The sequence below is a fragment of the Dermacentor andersoni genome, chromosome 4, assembly GCF_023375885.2.
Source record: "Dermacentor andersoni chromosome 4, qqDerAnde1_hic_scaffold, whole genome shotgun sequence".
Taxonomy (NCBI): Eukaryota; Metazoa; Arthropoda; class Arachnida; order Ixodida; family Ixodidae; genus Dermacentor; species Dermacentor andersoni.
Genome location: NC_092817.1, coordinates 131,664,202 through 131,685,721, shown reverse-complemented (window position 1 = coordinate 131,685,721; position 21,520 = coordinate 131,664,202). Strand labels below are relative to the sequence as shown.

Here is a 21,520-nt window from a genome sequence, read left to right as displayed (position 1 = left end):
CCAGTGCTTGACTGATTACCTTCTTTTATGTCTAATCTGTTTTGTTCAATCTGTATGTAAAGAAACAAGCGTACCATCTCGCCCCAACTAGGTATACTTTATGCACTGTCACTTTAGCGTCCTATAAATTTTAGGAGCTCAAAGTGGCAGGTCGCTAAATCGCAAGAACCTGTTACATCAACTTATACAGTATACAATGTGTATATAAGCAAACATTAATTGATCACACTGAAAATTTGCCAGGGCATGTCGGCACCTGTCGAGAACACAACGTCTTCGTCGTCTCCACGCACAACCACCGCGAAGATACCACAGACCATGAGTAAGGGTATTCAGCACGCAGCTGGAACGCATAATGGGACATCCAGGTCTGCTCGGCCAGCGGACTCACTGGTGACGACAACCGATAGACGGCGTGATGGAAACAAGGTGATTGATCTGTATAGATTTATTTTCCTGCAGTGGGGGCTTAATTATCTCACTCAATCCGATTGAGATAATAACTTTGGGCTTCCTTAACTGTCAGAAAAATATTCACCTACAATTGCGATACTCCCTACTGGGGCTGCTGAGCACGAGGTTGCGGGATCCAATAGCGGCCACGGCGGCCGCATTTCGATGGGGGCGAAATGCGAAAACACCCGCGTACTTAAAGAAAGAACCCCCGGTGGTGAAAATTGCCGGAGCCCCACACTACGGCGTGCCTCATAATAATAAAATGGTTTTGGCACGTAAAACCCCATAATTATTAATATATTATTCTACTCCCTAATGCGAAATGTGAGCGCAGCTTGTTTTCATTTCGTGATAAATTGGCTGGCGTGGACAATCGGTCTCGTGCGGCATGTTGGAAACGTAGCGATGTGTGGCGCCACTTCCTCGCTAATCTGGAGATCGCGAGATCCTGCGCGCGGGGCCAGCGCGCGAGTGACGCGGGTGCGCATTCACAGAAGGTGCCGCCGACAAACCGCCCAGACGACGCGTCTTCGAGATTTGTCGGTGACTACGAGATCATCGATCGCGTAGTCACCATCGCCACATTACGCTTTTCTTGTCACGCTTTCGCCATAATCTCCTCCGCTCTCCTGCTCGCGCCTCTTCGCTCTCACCGCTTTTTTTCATCCCCGTTGCGCACCGCTTTCGCTCTCAACTTTCGCTGTGCTCGTTCGTTCGGTTAAGGCCGATCCACACGACGGACCAAATTGCTCTTTTGGACCGTGGTCCGCGCATCACGTGGTAGGACGTCACCAGTTCGTGCGGACCGCCGTTGGCTCGGGAAAATCGCCGAGGCTTTTCCCGCTTCAGTTTCGGCGGCGGACCGCATGCAAACCGCAGCGATTTTGGCGTAGCCAACCAATGTTGTCCGGCAACAGAGTGTCTTCAGCAAAATCCAATCTAGTTTTCGGCTCAACAAAAGCCAGTCGTTTCATATCCGCCGTTCCGCCTACACGTGCGTACAGCTGATATATATTTCTTAAACACCGTGTCCTCTTGGAGTGACGAGGAGGTTTTTTTTATTTTGTATCCCTTGTTGAGAAGTTTTCGGGTTTGTGGGACTCGAGCCGGAATGATTACAATGATAACGCGAAAAAGTGTTAGTGTAGCTCGTTGATCTGCTCTGCCGTCTGCTATGGCTGTCCGCCGTGTGGATGTGCTCTGCGCCGGACCGGACCGCGGCGGGCCGTGACGTTGCATTACGTGCCCGATCGGCCCACAGACTTGGTCTGTCGTGTAGATCGGCCTTTACGGCGGGAGAGCCGATGCTCACCGCAGGAACGGGCGCCTAAGAGCTGGGCTCTAAAGCACAACAATTTAACAAGGCAGCGTTCTGTACACAGGAATAAACTGGTGGGCTAGTTGGCTTGGCATTATTTACACAGCATACCCCAGAAGCACATGGACAACGAAAGAAAAGGAGGGGTCAAAGCACTAAATAACGATTGGGTGTTTATTGCACTTGAGCATATATATATCTATATATCACCGTACAAAAGGAAGAGAGGAGGAAGACACAAACAAAGCAACCCAGCAAGATCATCTGACACAGTCGCAAACCCGAAAAAAACAGGATTTCTTTCTCCGATAACGAGAGAAACGGGCAACTAACACAATCCCCATTCCTAATCTCTGCAGCTTCTACAATTTCTCAGCCGAGCTGCTCAGGGTGTCTGGCCAGCGAATATGTGCCATGAGACAGAGGCTTGCACCCGCAGCCCGCCCAATGCACGGCATGGTAGCCTGAGAAGACCAGTTTTTCAAGGTTATACCTGTGGTCACGAATAGCTCGTTGATGCACATGCCCGTCTGTGCCACATAATATTTGTTTGTTTATGCTCATTAGAAGTGGTTATCCGAAACGGGCCATCAATTGTTAGGACTTCCTGCTTTGCAGGCAGAAAACATGCTATCTATTTTTGCCAGCAACCCCATTCGAAACAATAACCCGGAATAGGCAGTCATCCTTATTTGTTTTGGCCGGGAAGAACATTCATGACAACTTCACTAATTATTAGTTGGATGCTTTGTTCAGATTGTTTATTTCTCAGGGCAATAAAGAAGCTTTGAGTGCCGAATATTTTTAATAGTTATTTTAAGCGAGTGTCCGAAGCGAGGATCCACATTGCCTTGCATATTACGCCTCGATGTATTCGTCTCTACCGAATGATTCGGAAGTCGATTGGAAGCCGCGCGTGCCTTCCACCCGCAAGCCGATACGGGCACGGCGTCGACGCGTAACCGCGAAGGCGCGCCGAAAACGGAGGAGGAGGGAAGCAGTTCGTCCTACTTTCCCTTCAGACACTTCTGGCGCTTTCCGATGCGCAATCACCTTCGCGGCGACCGTCAGCAGCACAGCAACCGAACGGTGCACTAGAAATTTATTAAGCGTGATAAGCACCTACGGGAGAACGAGGGTCAAGCTTGTCGTCACTCGGGGCACCCTTCAAGCGAGCGCGCGGCGCGAGGTAGCAACCCCAATTATCGGCCCCGCAGCTAATCCCGCGCCCGTAGCCGTGGTTTCTCTACTTTTGCTCACGACTGTACTTTGTAAGCGCGCTATCCTTTAATGCCTTCCCTGATGGAAAAGCTCTCGCTTAGATCCTACAGTGATTTCTATTTGTATTTTCTTTGCGGTAAAAATGTTGACGAAGTCGCCATATGACAGTCAAAATACTGGCTCAGTAAAATTATGAGCAACCTGCATGGAAGTTGAACTAAACAACTTTCATATCACTAACAGCGCTAGTCCGATATTTAAGCATTTAAATATTTACGTATGTGTATTAAACATTTGCGTACTGTGCTTCTGATTGTATCGTGTTTTTTTTAATGAACAATTGCAATCACAGCATACCACGCACCACGCAAATCACTGACCTGTGCAACAGAGATGACCTCGCTGTGCTCTTTCTTGTTCAACTAGTGAAGGGCTCGGTGGTCTGTATTATTAAACAAAAGTCGCCGCCATGTGGTTTCTTTTCGTGTGAAGGAGCACAAAGCCATTAAAGTTGATATTACACTTTTTTTTTGTTTCTCTTTTTCCCATTCCAGACGCAGCGAGGATGCACCGAAGTCTTCTACACGCACTGTCTAAGGGCCCCAGCCGAGTTCCACTACGACCTGAACAGCCAGGGGTGCGTTGCGACGGACAGACGCGAAGACCAGCTGTGCGCACGCGGAATGAACCGCTTCACTTCCGAGGCGAGCTGCACGCGCTCATGCGTGCGAACCATCCATCCAGAAAAGCGGTGTTTCGCTACGCCCGTTTTCTCCGTGTGTGAAAGGTAAGGCACTATAGAAATTAATTATGAGGGATAAAAAAACTACGTTCGTGATGAATTGCGTACTTTTCGTATCACAAGCCTCGCCTGGGTGGCTGTTATAGACGCCGGCGATCAACGGTGTAGACCATACTGTCACTGAACGGAGCGAGCTTCACGAATTGTGATGGAGTCTCGGCCTGACCTACCGGCCTGTCCCCTTTCTGCACAGTAAATGCAATAGAAGTGGAATGCCACGCAAAGAGAACTCTCAGTTGTGCCAATTAAGGTATAAAGGAGATTAATAGGGTCGAGTGAATATTCTCACTTTCTAACGCAAATGCGAATGGTGAGTCCGTAATGTTCGATTCGCATTGAAAAAATACTATTTTGCATTTTCTAATATTGAAACTCGCCGACTATTTCACAACAACAGGCTGTTAAAGTCGGGTTCACGGAGGTCCAATCGCTTGCTGTCACTGCCACTTTTATTCACGCCAGCGTTTTGACAACGTTTCCGCGCTCATCGAGTGAGATGTGTATATGATTGACTGTGAGTGCGTGGCAACACACTTGTTAATTTCATTGGCAAGAGAATGTTTACTAGCTTTCACGGCCGGTGTAGTTACTATCCTTACTTCGTGTAGCTGTCTAGCAACATGCTATCGCAATCGATGTTTATCCTCTTTTAGGTCGAAAGTTCGCCATTTCTTTACCTAGACTTTCAGTTCCCTTTAGTTTATAATTCTTACAATTCAATCAAAAACCACAAATAATTTCCTCTACGACTTTCGTTTCTTCATTACCAGTTGGTTTAACATGGTTGTGACTAACAAAAATCGGCTTTCGCAGTTCCTCTTCTTCTCGTTAAGTATATGAAAGCCTTTGATTTTCACTCATGATTCAGATTTATGACATTAATGTGCTACGTTTTAGCACGTACAGAACAGGTAGCGCGATCGGGTGTCTCAAAGCTACAAAGTGTCAGGGGGCATCCTCGTAAAGTATATAAATAATGTTAAATTTTAACATGCAGCAGTCAGTTCCTCACATCTATTATACACAATTTAAACAGAGCATTTCATACAACGAGCAATCTGACTATACAGAAACAGTATATTAAAATATCACAGCTAAGAAAAAATGAAAGAAAGGGAGAGATAAAAATAAACCAATAAAATAAACTAGAAGAGCAGTATGATGCGCTGTAACAATTAAGCAGGTAGGTTTTATAACAAGATTGTGTTTTCGTAAACAATAAAACAAAATAAGGAACGTGATTTGATTTCGCATGAAATGCTATTCCAGTTTTTGTATACCACCAGTAAAAGAAGTTGCTTGCTTCGCATGGTTAGTTCTAGCTTTTGGGACTGGTATGCTTCGTCGCTCTGCAAATCTGCTTTTCGTGAAGTTGGTATTGATAAGGATTACAACAGTGAAACATTGAAGCTTGAAATTAATTCTGGGGTTTAGCGTGCCAAAACTACGATTTTGACCACCAGGAGATCTTTAACGTTCCGCCAATACACGAGAACGGAAGTCCTTGCATTTCGCCCCCATCAAAATGCGGCCGCCATGGCAGGAATGCGTTCCCGGAACCTCGTACTTGTCAGCACAACAACATAGCCGCGGAGTCACCACGCCAGGTAAACCTTCAACAGTTGCCTCTTTGTGTAGAAGACGAAGAATGAAGATTTACAGCTAATGACAAAAGAACTCGTAGAGAGGAAGGATGTTTACCTTTGTGTATATATGTGTAAGGAGAATGACATAAGTGGGCTAAATGTAATATGCCTCCCAGCCTAGTTTTGTAATTGTTGAAGGGGTTTGAGGTGTTTGTTATATGGCTTGCTTCAGGATGACACGCAGTAAGAATTATGACTTTGAACGTAAGCATAACATAGTGGTAATATAATATGGCGCTGGAAGTCTAAACGTGTTAAATAATTTCGTGAATGCCACAAGAACCTTTTTCGAGCAGTCCTGAAACATCAAACTTGAGGTGCCTACGAAGGGTTACAAAAGAAACTTGGCACTGTCACAGAGAAGTAGAGCGTGATTATCAGGCGAAACTGCTAAGCTAGGGCTTATGCGTAACTGGGTTGAATGAAATACCATAAATATTGTCTTAGAACGATTAACATGCAAGAAGCTTGCTGTAAAAGAGAAGTGGACATGGTGAAGGCCAGTGCTAACTAAAATTGTGAGCTTTATCAGCAGCGAAAATGGTAGTATTCTCAGTATATATAATACAACTACAATGTCAAAGTAATGTAGTATATAATTAAGGAATAAAAGAGTGGAGGCCTAAGAATAGACCGCTGGGGTACCCCTCTATTAATTATTTTTGCTGAAGATCAACTATGATTAATTTCAAACATTTGTGATGGATTACTAATGTAGCTGCTAAAGGTGGACCAGACATACGAAAGTATTTAGGTTTCGGTAACAGAATTTCATGGTTAATTGTGTCAAATGGCCTAGTACCGGTAATGAATACGTATGCCACTTAGTATGTTCAAATAATCAGTGAATACCGCTGTCTATTGCTTGTTTGATGCGGTCATTCACAGAAAGAAGAGCAGATTCAGTATAAAGGCCTTGGCAAAAACCGATCTGACAAGGAGATATAATAGTAAATTTAGATAAGTACTTTGTAAAACGGTTATAAAATAATTTTTCGATTACGTTACTAATTTAGATTTGTCTGTCGTTACAGATTTATCTGTAATTGGTACTGGAACCTTTGTCACCTTTTTGTTAACTTGAACTAATTATCCAACCTTGAGACAGCTTGGAAAATTATTGGAGCTGAACATTTTATGGTCTACCAATTAGTGTATCATGCCACCTAGTGATGAAGCAGTTTTTTCTCTTGCGCTACAACAAATGTTCCTCTTTTCCTAATAAAGGATTCTTTACTATGTCGACGGTACACGAATATTTTACAGCGCTTGTCTGTGGTATTTATTTCCTCATTTTCTTATTTTATGCGCGCTTTTCAATCACAGTTCTAAACATAAACCAACTAGTCCTCATCAAGATCTTACTAACACACCTCTCGCTTTTCCTTTTCCACAACTTCTGATATTTTCAACAACATTTTATTTTGTGTTTTTGGAAATCTAGGCATACAGAGCCTGCCATACTTGGAAAGCTTGTTTTACAACCAGGCTCTGAAGATGTCAGGTGTCGGTTCGTGCAGGTTTTGTAATGAGAATTACAGTGATTTTGTGTTCCTACTCCTACTACTCCTACTACTCCTACTCCTACTCCTACTCCTAATCCTACTCGTCTGTGACAGTTGTATATTTTCACCAGTCAGTTCAAGCATGTTACTTACTATACGGAAATAAATATTTCGGTTGTACATATTTGCGTCTTCATTTGACTGTTGGATATTCAATTTGATATTCGATCTTACTATTCGTATTCGAAAAGTTCATATTTGCTCACCTTTAGAAATTAATGTCATTTTTTTTCTGTATGAAAAAGCTACACGCACAATCCCTGTGGGAGTTATCTAAATGATGCGTGATGCTGCTGTGTTTGGTATGTTTGCGAGAAACACCGCGAAAGAATCGTGAAACGGAAAAACTCAGCTACAACATAGAAATGTTAACTGAAGAAGAGGCGAGTAGCAGCAATGTTCTCGCATATTTACAAGGAAGGCCCCAAACAAAACAACAGACGAAGGAAGGAGACACGAGACAACCACGTAGGCGACACGTAGGCGTGTTGTCGTTGTTTTATTTGGCGCCTTCTCTGTAATCATGTATAACCAACTCGCCCACCAGCACGTGCTCTAATGTTCCAGATAACTGGACGTGTATGTTGGATGAAATGACGAGAGATTTTGTAAATGAATCAAACATATGCAACATTATTATGTTGACTTTCTCTTGTTTGACACTTGTTGCGTTTCTTCTTCATCATCAGATTGCGTGGTGGTGCGTTCGGATGATGCCGCTGCTTCGCGGAAGATGGGCACTGACCTACGCGTGCTGTAGTACTCGACGTAATCGAACAGTGTCACGTTGCGTAGGTCTCGTATGTAGACGTGGTCCATGGCACTGCCTCCTTTCAATCCAAACCATTATCAACCGTGATGGGCCGCACTCCGGCGACGGCTGCGTATGCCTCGGCCGCTCGAGTCCTATCTTAAAAGCGATGCGCGATGATCACAGAGTGCGCCGAGTGCTGATAGCTTCGCGTGCGCAATACTGTTGCCGCTTAGTTCGCGCTCAAGTGAGAGGCAGCGTGAGAGGTCAATTCGCTCGCTGCTGCGGGCCTATCCTGAAAGCGCTCTCTTTTCCTATAGGTGACGGGCGGACGCACACACTGGTTTCCCGATTGGGTGGGCATAGAAAGGCTTACGCATTTTAATATCGAGGATAATATCTGACAAATATGCATTCTTCCGAACGAACGACTTGCCCACCAGTTGGAGCCCATTACAGAAGCCGCGTATAACACCTGTGATCGCCGACGAACTGAGATTCTTCAGTAGTTGTCCCACTGTACATACGCGTACCCACGCGCCGCAAGCGGTGTAGAGCGTATTCCACATACGCCGCCACGGCTGCGGTTATCGCCGGTAAGCACACCCAGGGATATGTGTCAAATACATGAGCCTCAGTATCCAAAAAAAAAATGAATTGACGGACAGCCGATGCCGCAGGTCAGTTGGTTATGCATCGCCCACATCATGCCGATGTTGGGAGACTGGAACCCACCAGTGGGAAAGTTACCTTTTCTTTGACTTTCGTTTCACTTTGTAATACAAAGATACTTTACATGCTATCACAAATATAAACCGTTTATGTAGTTACTTACGAAAAAAAAACACATTAGTCTACTCGATGATGCGCCTGTATTATGGGGCAATGATCTTCATACGGTTGTTATATTACAGCCTTATGGTTCTTGTTATTCTGCACTAAGCGAAGCCCTCAAAGACCTATATAGTCCAAGATTTAATGTGCCACTGCGTAAACAGAACGTCCGACAACCTCATATGCGAATGCAGCAAGCAACAGGTCTTTGCACGCACAGTAGGACGTGCGTCACATCTACACAAAACTGACATTGAAATATAGTATCTTTGTTTCTTTCTCCATAGGTTGCTTATATGAAGGATCAGGAATGATGAATAAGTCTGTGTGGTCATTCATTGCAATTGCATTTATTAGATTGTATTTATTTATCAATGTAGTAGAAACTGCATTCGTGTTGTCTGGTACAAAATCGATTATCAGTCTTGCTTTAAAAGAAGTATATATATATATATATATATATATATATATATATATATATATATATATATATATATATATATATATATATATATATATATATATATAGCATAGTCATGGGTGCGCAAGCGTGTTTCTGACATAACGGTGCCCCACCCGTTCTTTGTTGCCAGCATAGTAAGCGGATTGCTGCCCTCACACAGTACCATGGCAATTACCTTCATTGCACCATGCTCAGATCATAAAACATATAATTGCTTATTGTGCTGTTGAGCTCACGAACAGCTCATTGCGCTGCATTTACGCGCGTTGTTAGCAAAATATTTCGAAAGCGTTCTAATCTATTTTCTGTCGACTAAAATCTAAAGAAACCACGGTAATAAGGCCCGCTTCAATGGCAGGTTAGAGGTTTAGTGTACAAATGTGTCGAAATATCAAAGGATTTCGAGCAACAGAAGCAGGCGTCTTCGTTGACTAAAGCCCTTAGTCGTAGGCCATCCGGCACAGGACAAAAAGAGCGAAACAGTGTCGGGTTGCCTACCGCCTTTAGTATGACGCGCCCAGGAGGCCAACGCGCAACCTTAGTCTGAGTTGACAGTGACCTTACATTCTGGCACCATAGAAGAAATATCTGAAGAAAAGTATTGGCAAAAAATACGAATAAAAAGCTTCCTCTCACGCATAGGCGAGGATGCTGCGTTCAACGCCGTGCTGAAAATAAAGTGCGCAGCGGCCTTATGAGGACAAATTGTGAAAAACTATCCAACAATTGCCGTAAAAAACAAGAACGCAACAATATATGCAATATATGCAACTAAAATAGATGCCGTCAAATATATTCGTTGTGTGCCTTTTAGGAGCACAAGTAAATGAGCGTTTGAATATTTTGGATAATGTTGATTCCTAGTGAATTACGCGGATGTGGAATCATCAATGGCGGTTGAGATGGAACAAGCGGTTTGTTATCAATAAAATAAACTGTAAAGCACTTATGTTTTGCCGCAAATAAGCGACACAAAACGTTTGAACTTGAGAATTTCGGAAGCCACAAGCTCGATGAGTGCTCAGATATGCCCTCGAGACATGGGTTTTGATATCGCGTGCATAATCTGGCGTAAATGAATACTGACGTAGCAAACCGTCACTTGACTGCCATGACTATATGTCACAAGCTTCATGACAATGATTGACTGGTACGGTGAGCGATGTACATCACGGTGCATGCGACCAAATATTTTCCCTTCTTTTGAGAAACGACTCCAAGTGATCGAAACCTTTCAACCTGTCGGCTCATTTTGAAGCTCCTGCTGATTAGCTTAGCCATAGCCAATGGGACTTGCCAGGGTTTTTCAAACACTTGGTTGTCGCTTTTGTCTTCATACAATGTGATTGTGATGTCGAAGTAGAGCTTATACATTCCAGACGATGTGTATATATCTGAGACATGAAAAGTGGAGATAGCCGATCTTTTAGGTTTTTCTTTGTGCCACAGTGGGGGGGGGGAGGGGGGTGTCCTCGGAAATATGCGAAAAAGTATTTCATCAAGAGTGTATGAAACTTCTGTCAAAATGACTACGCTGTAACACGTCTCATGCCAACCTAGTCTGAAATGCACTATATGCTACAGACTTCTGTGAATACTTTCAAGCACACGCAGCACAAAAAAGGACTACACGGCGTATATGAGCATCGTGGCATGAATGTTCCTGCGAGCGCCGTGGTGGCGTAACGGCTGTGGCGTTACGCTACTAGGCCCGAGGACGTAGCATCGGATACCGGCAGCGGCAGCGCCGCTTTTCGAGGGGGCTGAAATGCAAACAACGCACATGTTCTGTGCATTGAGTGGGCGTTAAACAACCCCAGGTGGGCTAAAACTAATCCGGAGTCCCTCAGTACAGCGTTCCTCTAAATCAAATCGTCGTTTGGGCTCGCAAAACCCCAAAATTTATTTTAATTTTATTCATTGTGTTGGTGGGAATGCCATTCGGTTAGTCCGGAGTTCGCAGAAGCGATACAGTCACGACTGTGAAATCCATAAATAGGTACACTGATGGTGTACCTTTTCTCACCCATGCAGCCGTGACGTGAAAGGACCACAGTGGAATTTCGATGGGCGTGTCTGCCAACGCTGGCATTTCCCGTCCGGCCGTTGTCCTTCAGTGGGCGCTCTAGGAGAGCACGTGTTGCAAACGCCCCCTTTGTTCACTACATACAGCGAGTGCTTCAAAGCTTGCGGCGGACCACGGCGCCAAAGCTTGGTGAACACGGCCGGCAAGGCGTCTCACTTGGCCAGCGCTTGCCGCGGGATTCTGTAAGCAATTCCACAGTTATTTGATGACCCTATTATTACCATTCAAAAATGAGCGCGTTGTTAACTAAGCTGGCTGCCAGTGAACGCTTTACTTAGGCTTTGCGCATGTCGGTAATGTGGCTTTTAAAAAGCGTCAGCATTCATATCATGAAGGAAAGCAAGGACGCAAAGGGAGTCAATGCCAACTGTTTAAGTGGTGAATTTGGAAACCTAAGTGCTACAACTTAAGGCGAATTCACTATGAAACTGCATGGTATTGGTAAAGTTGCTGTTTTCTTTTGGTCGAGTGTGTTATTTACCAAAACTTTGGCTGAGCTAGTTGGTTCATGACACAAAAAGAAAGGTTACGGCGCTAAGCAGACGAGGACGAAGTAAGACACAAACGACATATATCGGCGCGCGTACATGTCGTCTGTTTACCACTTCGTCCTCATCTGCTTAGCGCCGTAACCTTGGTTTTTATGTGCTATTTATAAGTTTGAAGAAGAATGGAAGTCTAAGCGCCTTTTACACATGCGTCTCTGCCTGTCTAAGAGACATTTTAGAAGGCTCATAATCTGTCTGGTTCTTGTTTCTGCCCAGAGTCGTGGTTATTAAAAAAAGATACTGGGTTAGATTTAACCATCCCTAACTGGAAGTATGCGATGTGAACTTTCAATAGTAAACTTAAAATTGCAGTAGTTCTAACGTCTCGACAGCTACACGTGCGTGCGTGGCGGATGTCCTTGCACGCTAAAATTTATCCAAGTGATCTGCCTATGCGTCTTATCTCCTACAAACTTGCGATTTATTACACACCATGACAATCTCGCGCAAGCTCAAGTCAACTCATGGATTCTGTTAGATACTTCGAAAGTGTGTGAAGTCTGCCTATAATTCTTTAGAAATAGAGTTACCGACGGTAGCATTAAATATCTGTGTTCCAGAACAGCAGCTCAGCCCTACAAGTAGTAGGAAGCGATAGCACGCATGCATCTCTCATGACAGAGCCGCTCCTTTCAACGGCAGGCGCGCACCTCACGTTCCACTGTCTCGCATTATTTCCTCGTAACAGTGAGCTGTTTCAAGCACTGTGTTAAACTTCAGTAACTTCGGGATCGGCCCGTATTATTTGTGAGTCACATTACTGCATACTGTGTGAGGTCCTGCATTTTGCTAGCTATGGAATAATGCTAGCTTTATGCGAAGTAAGGGAAGCGAATTCGCAGTGCGCATCTCACGAATTACTGCTAAGCCCTGGTTCCCACTCCTACCTGCCTAGTTAGGACACCGTAGAGGAGTGGAAAACCAGCAGCGCCTTTGGGTCCTGGATTACTGCACCCTTTATCAAAAAGCATAAAACGCTCATTTTTTGTGGCTTATTTATCATTTTGAAACTCAAGGAAATTAGTACTTTTGGGTCGTTTTGTTTGTGATCAGAGTTGACATATTGCCTTGGAAAGGTTTCGATCTAAACTAGCTTGTTAGCGCATTTACTTAGACGTAACATGGGGGCCGTGATGAACCAATTACCTAGCATAGGGTTAAATTTAAGCTCAGCCTTGGGCAAGTTAAAACTCCTTGTGAAACATAAAATATAATTAAGCAAGGGCTTGGTGACAAATCATTATAAAGAAGCGGTGTCCTGGCACAAAATGAGATGTTTTTATAGGGCTTAGATTTAACACAAGAGAATGCGATAGTCGGCCACAGGTAAACGTGACGTACTGTTGTAAATATGGAAGGAGCGAAGCATTTAATGCACCAATACACAGTGTAGCCACGCAAGCGATATCATAATGTCTGAATTGACCAGGCATGTGTGTCAACAGACTTCACACAACCATGTAGGAAAAGTAAAACGCCATACAACTGTCGCCTTTCACACACTTACAGACGAATAGAAAGAAAGCAAACGAACTACTGCTGTTGAACCTGGAAAGAGTCAGAAGTGATTCTACATTTCTGTTAGGCATAATTGATGTAGGTCAAATTTGGTGCATCCACTGTGACACTCAAGCGAAGCGATAAAGCGCCGTATGGAGAGGTCACCATTCACCTCCTCCTAAAAGCGTGAACCAATGACCATAGCAAACAAAGACAATGCTGATGAAATGTTTATTGTTTGAGCCTCGGCGCAGCATCAAAATCTGCCTCAAGGAGAAAGAAAAATAACGTCATATCTACGCTGACATTCTCTCCAAGGCATTCGGTGGCACTATCCTGAATTGTCGATTAAACAGTGGTTCTTTTTGCAAGACAGCGCGTTGATCCACACTGTTGTATTAGTTTCAGAATATGTGGCTGAACAGCCAAACTACTGTGATACTCTTACTCCCATATTGGCCAGCTTTCTCGAATAGCCGCTGGATTGTAGCTAGTATATATGTGCAAAATGAAAACAACGAAAACTGCTGTGACTTACGTGCTGTAAAATCATCCCGGATGAAACATTTTCTCCTTGCTTTCATGACCTCGGCACACATTGACAGCTGTGCTTATAAAGCCCAGACGTCTGAAATCATGATTTTAAGTTTAATAAGTGATTTTTTCGGAGCTCAGTTCTGGAACTTTCTTGACAAAGGGTATATGTTAAAATAGAACGAAAAAAATTATAAGCAACACTTCAACTCACGTGGCTTTAAACATAAGTTTTGTACTTTAGGATATATTGCACATTCTTTTACTACCCCGCATTAAAGTGTAGGTAGTGGTGCTCGCATGCCCTTCCCCTTCTTCAAGTATATTTTTCGTCTCTTCTAAGACATCTTTTTCAAGCTTTGTCGAATTCGTACAAGAAGTTATCTTTAAATACATATAATTACAGAGAATGCCACAGAGTTTTAAACAATGCTTTAGTGTGCTATATTGAAGCCAACTTTCCCCTGTTTTAGTGCCTTCCTAATCTACAAATATTTTGATCTTAGTGGCATATTCAATCCAGAGGGTAGCAGTGTATCGGCTTAACGTGTTTTACATTAACTGAACGCTTTGATTGGTGTTACTTTTAAATATACAGGCATGTTGTCTTTATACAGCAAACGATAGAATGTCGGCTACATTAGTGAACGCGTTGGTTTGAATGGAACTTTCCTCGAAGCATTCGCTTGACTTGTTTGAACACCACGATGGAATTATGCCTCAACACAGTGGGAGAGCAATGGGGGAAGTAAAATATTGGCCTGATGCCTCCGTCATTTGTACATGTCAAGGTCGCTACGTTCAGTCGGCATGCGCACCAGGCGTATCGGTGCCATGGTGTCTATAAATCTCGCTCTTTTCCCGCGGTACTTTAATCAACACCACCTTGACTAGAATGTGGCAATTGTAGATTTTTTCTGGCGATTGAATAAAATAGAACACCTGCGATTGAACACCTGCTGACCGGCAGGTGTTCTTGTTACACGCATTTAAATCCCATTTATAGCCAATCTTTCTCAAGGCTTGAGCCAATCTGTCAAGGTTAACAAAAAATTGCACTGCCTTTTACCTCAAATTGCGTTTTATTCTACTCTCCACGACTACCGGCATCATCTGCAGTCACGGTATAGCGAATGAGACCATTATATTCCCATAATGATCAAGTACAGAGAATATAAATCATAAGAGCACGTAATTTTATTGATGGTATTACAATACCTACGTCGATACGGCTTGTGCGATCTTGCTCGTGTACGACAGCTCCTTTTCGAAAGGGTTATTGGAGAGTTGGACATGCGACCCAACTTCCAACAAGTGAATGACACATTTTAATGGTGTAAAACAATGTAAGTTGCCCAGGGAAAGAATTTATGGACAGATCTACAAATATAGTAAACGATGGTAGACTCCTCGTATTGAGACAGTTCTGAGAGAATAGGTGCGGTCTAACGTGAGTGTCGGTTTAACCCCTCTCTGTCCACATTCAGTTTATGCAGCGCAATTCAGGTTCCTGCACAAGGCGTATGAGCTGCGACTGATTCATGGCTTCCGAGACTATCGTTTGTTGAACCTCTTTCTAAAACTTCAACATGCATTCTTGGCAGCAGGCAGTGGCGTGTAAACTGTTGATCGAACGTACATTTCCGCCATGTTGACAGCCTTCTTGGAAGAGCGCTCTTGTAGGAGTGAATGCCGTGAAGCTGGCTTTTCGAAAAGCGCGTAGGATGCACGCGAAAGTTTGTCTGTGTATTAATACATGATAGCACTACAGGAATAACATTTTCAGGTATGTTAGCACTCGGCAGTCGCGCGAAAAAAAAGCCGCCGTTTTGTCCGAAAGGCGAAGCATTCATAGCGATAGCAAATTATTGGACTACACGAAGGCATGTGGGTGATATTATCGGCTCTATATACTGAAGTAAGCTTTCATTTATTATTTGAATAATGAGCATATTGTTACGCGCGTACCGACAAACACAAACTGACCCCACACGATGACGGCGAACAGCGTCGGCCTCGGGGAGCAGAGGTTTCGGTCCACCTCTCGCTTCAACGCGTGTTCGACAGTCCAGATTACGCGCCCTCGAACACAGAAAACGCGGCAAGACCGTGCACGTGTAGCGACCAGCCAACGTGGCTTGCGCAGTTTTCGGGTCCACTCTGGATTGCCTCCAAGATGCGGCGCGTGGCCCGCGTATGCCCTCAGCCGCGCGGGTAGCCGTGCGCAGCCACTGCCATTTATCACGCTTACGCCGGCGGTGATGACGACGGACAAGATCCTCCTGGAGTTACCATGTATGTTCTGTTTCAGTAGTTCCGTGCAGTAATGCGGAAGCCACATGTTTCTACGACCGAGCAGTAGAACGAACACGCCTTAAAGGTGCGCCTCCGTGTCCTGTCATCTGCTTACGGCGAGCAGTTCAACGCAAGCGGCGGAACGCATCTACGCAGACGGCGATTGCGCAGCGAGATGAGATGCTGTAATAGCTATCGTAGACATTGCGTTCCATATTGACTGTGACGCCTAAAGGGCGTGCGTCTTGAAGTTGTTTGGGGACACCCGGGGGGCAGCAGGGTTGCAGAGACGGCGGAAGCTTGGGGTTCAGAAGAAGCACTCGACGGGCGTGCCGCATGGCGCTTTTATGTCGCACGGCATGGTGTCGGTGTGTCTTGATCCCTGTTGCAACGTCCACTTTTACACCTCGCTCACTTTCGCAAGTGCAGTCCTTTTCTGCATGAGAGTGCGTGCACATTTACCTCAAGTTTACCTCATGTTTACCTCCCTCCTTTCGCACTGTACGACGCATGTTCAGCGCCAACCTATTCGTTCCTTTCACGTAAAACAGCAGCGACAACGCTACCTGCGGGTGCATATTCTTGCGAAGTGGAATGAAGTGCCATAAATCGGAATCCGTTGCATCACTAAATGGCGCTGACAAGTGCTTACACGGAAGCGTCTATGCAGGTCGCACCGGTCGTTTAGTGCGCGATATTGCTTCGTTTTCCCGTAAAATATTTATTGAGGCTCTGTAGTACCCAAATTAAGTTTCCACTTTTTCGAATAAAAACAAGGGAAGAAAAAATATGCACCGCTCCAGTAAGACATTATTTCCATTTTTGAAGTACAAACAAATTGCTTTGGCAGTGCATAAATTCATGCGCGTAGTCTCATAAGTGCACTCCCTCCTGGGTTGTGCTTTGTCCTTCGCAGAAATGGTGTTCGCAGACTGGCTTAAGTGTGTAGCTCCAGTCCGCTGTTTTACGCGAAAGGAACGATAAGTTCGCGTTGAACATGTTTGTTAGAGTGCGGAAAGCGTGCGGTGAATATCCAGGAACTTTATTGAAGAAAACGGCTGCGCTTGCGAATGTGAGCGAACGCACCGTGTACAATTTCATGTTACAAGAGAGGTCGAGAGATGGCGCCGCCACCCCTTGCGACATAAAGCCCCTTAAACGTCGTAAAGTAGCGAGACACGCTTTGAAGAATGCTGCCTCCTCCACGCGTGCTCTGGCCGAGGGCGATGCCGCGTCGCTATTGGCCTAATAGCATCACGTGGGCCCTCGCGCCAGCTTCATTTGTTTACAGTCCTGCTTCAGAGCCATTTTAGCTTGAGAATCGTATACGGAGTGGGGAGGATCGAGCGCACGTTGGCGCCGTTGCAATGCTCGAGAGGTGTAGGCGGCGTAGCATGGAGAAGGGAGCGTGAAAGAGAGGAGAAACGAGGAGGAGTAAAGGCGGAGGAGAGTGTCGCTACTTTACGAAGCTTAAGCGGCTTTAGTGCGACACTGACCGGCGGCTGCGTCTGAACAATCCACATCCCGCATTTCTGCAACACTCCTTTCTGTATCTCAAAATAATATGAAGACGCACGCCTCTCTTCTGTCTGAGTGAATATGCAAGGAATTTTCAACGGTTCCTATCAAAACAGCTGATATGCTGAGCACTTTCAGTCTTCCTAGGTCATAGGTCGTCGATACTGCCACCGCCTTCGCCGCAGTGCGCACCACTAGCATAGGACAGGGCGCGGAAAGGCACCTATAAGATGTCTTCCTCCTGATTGGTCGAAAAAAGCACCGCTGCACAGAGCAAACGAAAGAGAGTATGCCGTCGATTTATTTGATAATGGCACTTTTGGATGTGTGTGGTGCATGCCTTCTTAAAATGGAGCGTATGGTCTGAAATGATTTCTGATATTCCAATGCCCTGACAATGTCCATACCCTCCTAGGTATCCGAAAACGTGCACCGAGGAGCAGCTGCGGTATCCCTACTTTGCCGCTGTGGGCAGGCGAGAAGGAGGCAACGTTCGGCTGTGGTGCCTACCCGTTGTGTCAGCGTTCCCTCTGCCTCGTCATCGCTGTCTCATGGGCAGCAACCGTTTCCAAACTCGGTCATCGTGCCAGTGGGCATGCGCTGACAACCAAGTGTGAAAGTCATCGCACATGTGGATCTACCCAAAATTTTAGAATATTTTACGTTCATTCTGTTAGCTTCTAAAGAATTAAATACCGATGCAACAAGATGAACATCTTTCAATATAAAATTCATTTAAATGTGTTTTATGTGCGTTATATATATATATATATATATCTTCAACAGCGAAAAAGAGGGCGTGTCGTCTTCAGCGCTAAATAGTATCGGATGCTGGCGTTTTCAAGTAGTTCTAAGACGTTGACAAGCACCAATGAGGCACCACTGCAACCATAAACTGCTAGAAAAGTATCTTTTTCAAGGAAGTTGGAAGCACATACTACTGAACCATATCCTATGTGCTATGTCAAACAAATAATTTAATGGTTGATTAGCTGATTTCTCTCGAAACAAAGAAGTCCGTAACTGTGATTCAAACAGTGCCTCACACGGAACGCTCCTGTGTGAGCACACTTTACAACTGCGCTTCAAGACAGAGGCGGAAAGCTTTCATTTTCAGAGGGAAGCCTGGGGCCCGACCCGCTTTCTCAACCTGACAAATTTTAAAGTATTTTGGCTGCCTCTGAATAGCGCATGCCCTGTAGCACACACCTAGTCACCCAAGTTGACGCCAAAGAGGTTCATTGAGGAGCTACACATACCCAGTTGCGTATACCCAGTGAACCATGTTGGCCTGAAAGATTTCCATCGAACAGTTGCACCCCATTCCAACATGGGTGCACAGTGACCCAGGTACGCGAGAAAACGGTTACATAAATCCCCGAAAAAGGCGTGAACATCGATAAGAATACTAACGCATTAAAAAAATACTAAGAGGAATTGTTCGTCTCAACTTACTCGGGATCCACGCACTGTGAATGTGCATTCGGTATGGCTCGACCGCACACGAAAGGTCAAGACCATCATGGCCACAACACCTCTGGCAGCCCAAGGATGACGCTCAAAGTTTGGTAGTGCACGCGGTCACGTTCACCGCGGACCCCTCGCCTGTATTACGACCCGCTGCCTACCGCAAGATGATCGGTCAGCCTTGACATCACGATCAGCCTCTCGGTGATGTTACTTAGTCTGTGGAATATTTAAACAGGTTTACATGTTAGCTGACTATGAAAAATAAGAACATGCGTGTAAGCTGAACGGAGCCAATATGAAAAACCGAAAAGCTTGTACGACCTCCACATGTGGCCGAAGGAATTAAAAAAAAAAAACTCAGTGCCCTTCCACTCAGTGAAGGAGGATAACCAGCGAAGCTGTGTATTTGGGCCGCTTAATGGCGTACAGCTCCTCCGACATGGGTCGGCCCGGGATTTCTCTATCTTAGGGATCATCCCATGTATGGGGAGTGCTTAACGCCTGCTTCACTTCCACCGCGGTTCGGCCCAGTATTGCACTAGCTTCGGGATCGGCCCACGTATGGTTAGTGTTTAACGCCTGCTTGACGTCCAAGGCGGGACCTGCCGTGGTTTCTCAGTGTCTATAGAGTCGGGGTGCTGAGCACCAGGTCGTGGGATCGAATCACGGCCACGGCGGCCGCATTCCGATGGGGGCGAAATGCGAAGACAACCGTGTACTTATATTTAGGTGCACGTTAAAGAACCCCAGGTGGTCGAAATTTCCGCAGTCATCCACTACGGCGTGCTTCATAAATCACAAAGTTATTTTGGCACGTAAAACCCCGTAATTTCATTTCAACTCCAAGACGGGTCGGCCCGGGATTGGTTTCTGTTTTCAGCTTCCGATTGCTGATTGCCAATACAGGAGCTATATTAAAGCGGCATATTGAAACGTAATGAAGACGTCTAGGAAAAATAGAAACGAGAAAATATACCGCGTTTCAGGCAAGTCATCAAAATCGCCATCGTTGTCATATCGCTCCTTTTCGCTATAAATTGTATTTTTTGTACTCTATCGCTCTCATCTTTCACTCAGTTACGCCGACACTCGCCGCAGGAACGGGTGCCTGTTCAGCCGTTCCTGCGGCACCCGTTGCACACACCTAGTCACCCAAGTTGGCTCCAAAGAGGTTCGTTGAGGATCCACACATACCCAGTTGCATATACCCAGTGACCCATGTTGGCCTGAGAGATTTCCATCGAAGAGTTGAACCCCATTCGAATACGGGTTACCCAGGGACCCAGGTACGCGGGAAAACGGTTACATAAATCCCCGGAAAGTGCGTGAAATTCGATAAGAATACTTACGCATTAAAAAAATACTTAGAGGAATTGTTCGGCCTCAACTTACTCGGGATCCACGTACTGTGAATGTGCATTCGGTATGAGACCAGCCGTGGCTCGCCCGCACACGAAAGGTCAAGACCATCATGGCCACAACCCCTCCGGCAGCTTAAGGATGTAGGTGCTCAAAGTTTGGTAGTGCACGCGGTCACGTTCACCGCGGACCCCTCGCCTGTATTGCGACCCGCCGCCTACCGCAAGACAGTCTGTGAGCCTTGATATCACGATCAGCCTCCCGGTGATGATACTTAGTATATAGAGTACTTAAATATGTGACCAAATAAATTAGCGACATTTAAGCAAATGTCATCGGTGGTGTGGAAAGCTCTGGATGGTAACGCTGTTGACCTTCTAGCGGCAATGTCATTGCGCACCAAAGTACGGGTGATTAGGAGGATTGTGGGCCAGCTAACGAAAGAATACGCGCGTAACCCGAAAGAGCCAACACGTTAGGTTGAAGCGTATGTACGACCTACATACTTGGGTCGAGAAAGTCGGAAATGGAAATATCATAAAAAGAGGGTGACTTGGGCCGCTATACGTATCGTAGCGATGCCTGTTTTCATAAAAGTTCCTTTTGGCATGGCGTCATGGCTTTAGGATATGGTAGGTGCGTAATTAATGGAATGCATCATGTAACCGCACTGAAAAACAAGGGACAAGGAAGGAACACACAAGACAGGCGCGGATGTGTGTGTCTGTCTGCCGCGCCTGTCTTGTGTGTTCCTTCCTTGTCCCTTGTTTTTCAGTGCGGTTACATGATGCATTCCATTAACGACCACCAACTAGCCCGCTTATCCCTGTTAAATATGGTAGGTGCGTAAGCACGACGTTTTAGGACTAGTCTATTCAAAAGCTCCCTCAGTTGGCGGATGTTTCTTCCGTGTTCTATTCTTTTTTCCGGTGCAAACTTGTTTTTTAAAGAGACATTTAATAAAGCCACATTTTCATGGTATTTAATGAAAAGTTGTTTTGTAGCCTTACAGCGCAATAACTGCCGTAGAATCAAGAAAACCGAACGCGTGCTCCTACTTTTCAAGCCGTAGCCACATACTTGTCGCATCTGCATCCAATGCATGATTTTCCACGCACGCAATATTGCTGCCGCTGTTGAACACCAACAGCTGA

At 45.2% G+C, this 21,520-nt stretch overlaps 1 protein-coding gene across 1 annotated transcript; it reads left to right on the top strand.

Annotated features, from left to right (window-relative positions):
* Positions 1-252: 252 nt before the first annotated feature.
* Positions 253-18,240, top strand: LOC129386530 (uncharacterized). The gene is made up of 4 exons (XM_055074604.1): positions 253-429; positions 3,550-3,782; positions 11,091-11,324; positions 17,953-18,240. Exons 1-4 carry the CDS (start codon positions 319-321, stop codon positions 18,152-18,154), a joined length of 780 nt encoding a protein of 259 aa, XP_054930579.1. The 5' UTR covers positions 253-318; the 3' UTR covers positions 18,155-18,240.
* The last annotated feature ends 3,280 nt before the right edge of the window (positions 18,241-21,520 follow it).